This window comes from Enhydra lutris, unplaced genomic scaffold (genome assembly GCF_002288905.1).
Source record: "Enhydra lutris kenyoni isolate GAN:26980312 unplaced genomic scaffold, ASM228890v2 scaffoldscaffold3, whole genome shotgun sequence".
Lineage (NCBI taxonomy): Eukaryota > Metazoa > Chordata > Mammalia > Carnivora > Mustelidae > Enhydra > Enhydra lutris.
Window position 1 is genome coordinate 41,204,377 of NW_019154087.1, and position 3,641 is coordinate 41,208,017.

General features: G+C 34.7%; 1 protein-coding gene across 1 annotated transcript in view; it reads right to left on the reverse strand.

Moving 5' to 3' along the window:
* Nucleotides 1-3,257: 3,257 nt before the first annotated feature.
* The window catches only part of LOC111152787 (dentin sialophosphoprotein), a 6,171-nt gene continuing 5,787 nt past the window's right edge, over nucleotides 3,258-3,641 (reverse strand). Inside the window, 1 exon segment of the mRNA XM_022511428.1 lies at nucleotides 3,258-3,641. Coding sequence (XP_022367136.1) covers nucleotides 3,258-3,641 — 384 coding nt within the window.

Here is a 3,641-nt window from a genome sequence, read left to right on the forward strand (position 1 = left end):
GGGGGGGGTGGGAGGTTGGGGGAACCAGGTGGTGGGTATTAGAGAGGGCATGGATTGCATGGAGCACTGGGTGTGGTACAAAAGCAATGAATACTGTTAAGCTGAAAATAAATTTAAAAAAAATGATTAAAAAAAAGTGGAAAAGAAACTTAAAGGTTTGTAAAGAGAAAAGGGAATGTGAAAATGAATATGAAATGATTACTAGCAGGAATAATGTTTTATAATGCTTTCTAAACCAATGGCTTTCATATCTTTTTTTACTACAATGAGTCAGAACAATATTTTACATATTTTAGAATATGCATACTAAGACATTGTGTATGTATGTATGCATGCATCATGTAGAAGAAAATATTGTCAGGTTTCATAAAATGCTACATATGATGCACTAAGATTTTTCCTTTTTATTCTGTGATTTTACAAAATGTAGGGCATGAGTCACTAAACTGATCTCATGACCTATTAAATGAGTGGCAACCTACAATTTAAAAAATACTGCTCCCATGGGAAATATTATCAGATAGTTTACTAATCTTTTCCAGAAAATAACAAAACAGAATTTGTTTTCTAATACCAGATTTCTTGTATTTGAAGGATCTACTCTTGAGATGTCCTTTTAAAAGGTCATCTTTATTTTTCCCTCAATTATCCAGAGGTCGGTGTAGATATTATATAAGAAAATCAGGATCATAGTCTTCCTCCATTATTTCTGACATCAGCCCTAGATTCTGAGCATCTCCTTTTATCCTCCCAAATACTTCCTAAGGTGAAGACTTTTTAAGTACTGGTTGGGAATTTATCTGGTTTGGGTTATCAATTCATGCTATTTACCTGCAGAGACTCATTGGACCAGAAATGGCTTAGGAAGTGATTGAAAAAAAGGGACAGATTAAATATCAATGGCAGTTCATAAAATGAAATACAACACAAATGTGGGGGGGGGGAGGGCGGAATGTCAATCTGTGTGCTATGAACCAGTATTCAAGGTATATTCTTATGTTAAAAAGAGTAAGAAAAACACATAGTGTATAGTAGACTTCCATGTGTTTTTAAAAAGGGGAATATATGTGCTTATATGCGCATAGACTATTTCTGAAAAATTTCACAAGATGTTAGTAATTGGAACTGCCTCTAAAGTAGAGAAGTAGAGGACTAGGTATCTGGGATGATGAAAATTTAATATTTTTTAAACTTTTTCACAGTGTTTGAGATTTTTTTGTGTATATACATATGTTACTTTTTCAGTTAAAAGCAGCTAAATTTTAAAAATGTGGTGGAAGGAATATGTACTTGCAAACCCATTAAGATTAAGGGAGTTTTCCTTGTGAATAGTCACATAAGTAGATGTTTATTACAACACCAAAATTCATTATCTCTTTAATTTACATATCTTGTACAATTTACAAAGAGTTGCACATCCATTGCCTGGTTTAAACTCATAACAACCTTTTAAAATAGGTGAGAAAGGTCCTAGAAGCCACACTTTACAAATTAAAAAAAGACAAAAAAAAATCCTGAAGCCTAAAGGAGTTAAAAATCTAGAGCATATTTTAAGGAAAGAACTTTGGAGTCATTTACATGATTATGATATAGTAGAAACCTGAAATGTTACAGTATTAGGAGTTATCATATAATTTATAAATAGCAGTATTTTTAAAGCTTTCAGTAATATTTCTTGTAATGTTGATCTCAACTAAGAAACTTGCATGAAACAAGAAAGAACGTAGAAAAAAAACCTACTCAAACTCCATATAAAATATGCTTAATATTAGAAAATAAATGGTCAACTGATGACTAGTTGAAAATTAACATCAAAGAAGTTGCATTCAGAACTTCACTATATAGATTTTTACCTTTGAATTAGAACAAATCTAAAATAACTGCCTAAATGGAAAAAGAGGGAAATGACAAATCATCGCTACTAAATCTTGAAAAATACCTTAAAGGCTTATGGTGATATCTGTTGTTATCTCCCGGTATCCTTGAACAATCCCAATTTACACTTCCTGTCCCCAAGTAATTATTGATAGTACCCTCTTCACTCTCAAAAGTATATTAGTTTGGATAATATATTTTACCTCCACCCTATTAATTATCATACTCTAGTTGCATACGCCTTTAAAATCCCCATGTTCTAGGGTTTGAGCTTCATCTCAAAACTAAGAATTACCCTCATTCATACAAAAGCAGAACAATCTATGCTCAGATTTTAGTTGCATTATATGACTCTCAAAAAAGAGTAATTTCCAGATCATCACCTACCAGCCCTGTTGGCTTTATGAAACAAATTAACAGTGAGAAGCGTGTCTCAGGGTCTGGTTTGGAAGTTTTGGCATGTGAGAGTTTAAAAGGGATATGCGAACAAAATTTGACAGAAGATGGGAAACAAATACCGATTCCATTTAACAGAGCTCTGAACATAGAGTTCAAAAGTAAACCCCCCTTTAGAGTCCTTCGTTCATGTATCGTTTATTCATTAATATTTAGAAAGTGACTATTGGAGGCAAGACACTGTTCTAAGCACTGCATCAGATTTGTCAATAGTTTTAGGGACATTATGCTGAATTTCCAGTGCTTTGTAGGAATGTATACTGTATATGAGATTTTGTTATTTAAATTAGCATCTGTCTTATTTTCTGACTAGCACTCTTTAAATTTTTTCTGATTTGTAATTATTCAATAATTACAAAGATTATTCCCATGGTCCAGATAGGTTCAATTGTTGCTGTGTTTCTTTTTCATGTTACAAGTTTATTTCTTCCTTAGACCAAGCAAATGAATTAGTAGCTAACCTGGATATCATGGTCACAACATCTTTTACTCAGCAGTAAGCAGACCATCTATCCAGAATGTGTAATTACTGAAAGATTAAGGCAATGCCACAGGTTGTTTATAAGATGTGTTTACTTGCTACATTCCCTAAAGCACTCAAGATTTAAATCAGAGTTATCATATAGTACATTATTACTTGAGGTTTCTGTGTAAAGTATTAAAGAATATTTTAATTGTCCCTTTTTATGTTTAGATGTACACATTTTAAACATCTTTTCAGAATGTGTTTTAATATGCACATACCAAAGGTCCTGCATTCAGATTATCTCCTGAGAGTGTGGGGGCTTGGTTCCAAATCTGGCAATTTGACTACTCCTCTCATTGTTTCTATGAATGTAGGCATCTTCTGTTTATATCTCCTCTTTCTTTCCTTCCTTGAAAATCTTCATTTCCTATCAATTACTCACTAGACTTTTCAAAAAAATCTAATCATCACTGGTTGAGTGATTGCTGTCACTGCCTTCACTGTCACTCTCACTGTCACTTCCATTGTTGCCATTACCAGACTTGGTCTTGCTGTGACTCTTATTACTGTTAGATGTACCGGTACTACTGCCATTGCTGTCACTGTTGCTGCTGTCACTGCTGTCACTGTCACTGCTGTTGCTGCTGTCACTGTCGCTGCTGTCACCATTGCTGCTGTCACTGCTGTCGCTGCTGTCACTGCTGTCACTGTCACTGCTGTCACTGCTGTCACTGTCACTGCTGTCACTGCTGTCACCATTGCTGCTGTCGCTGCTGTCACTGCTGTCACTGTCACTGCTGTCACTGCTGTCACCATTGCTGCTGTCGCTGCTGTCACTGCTGTC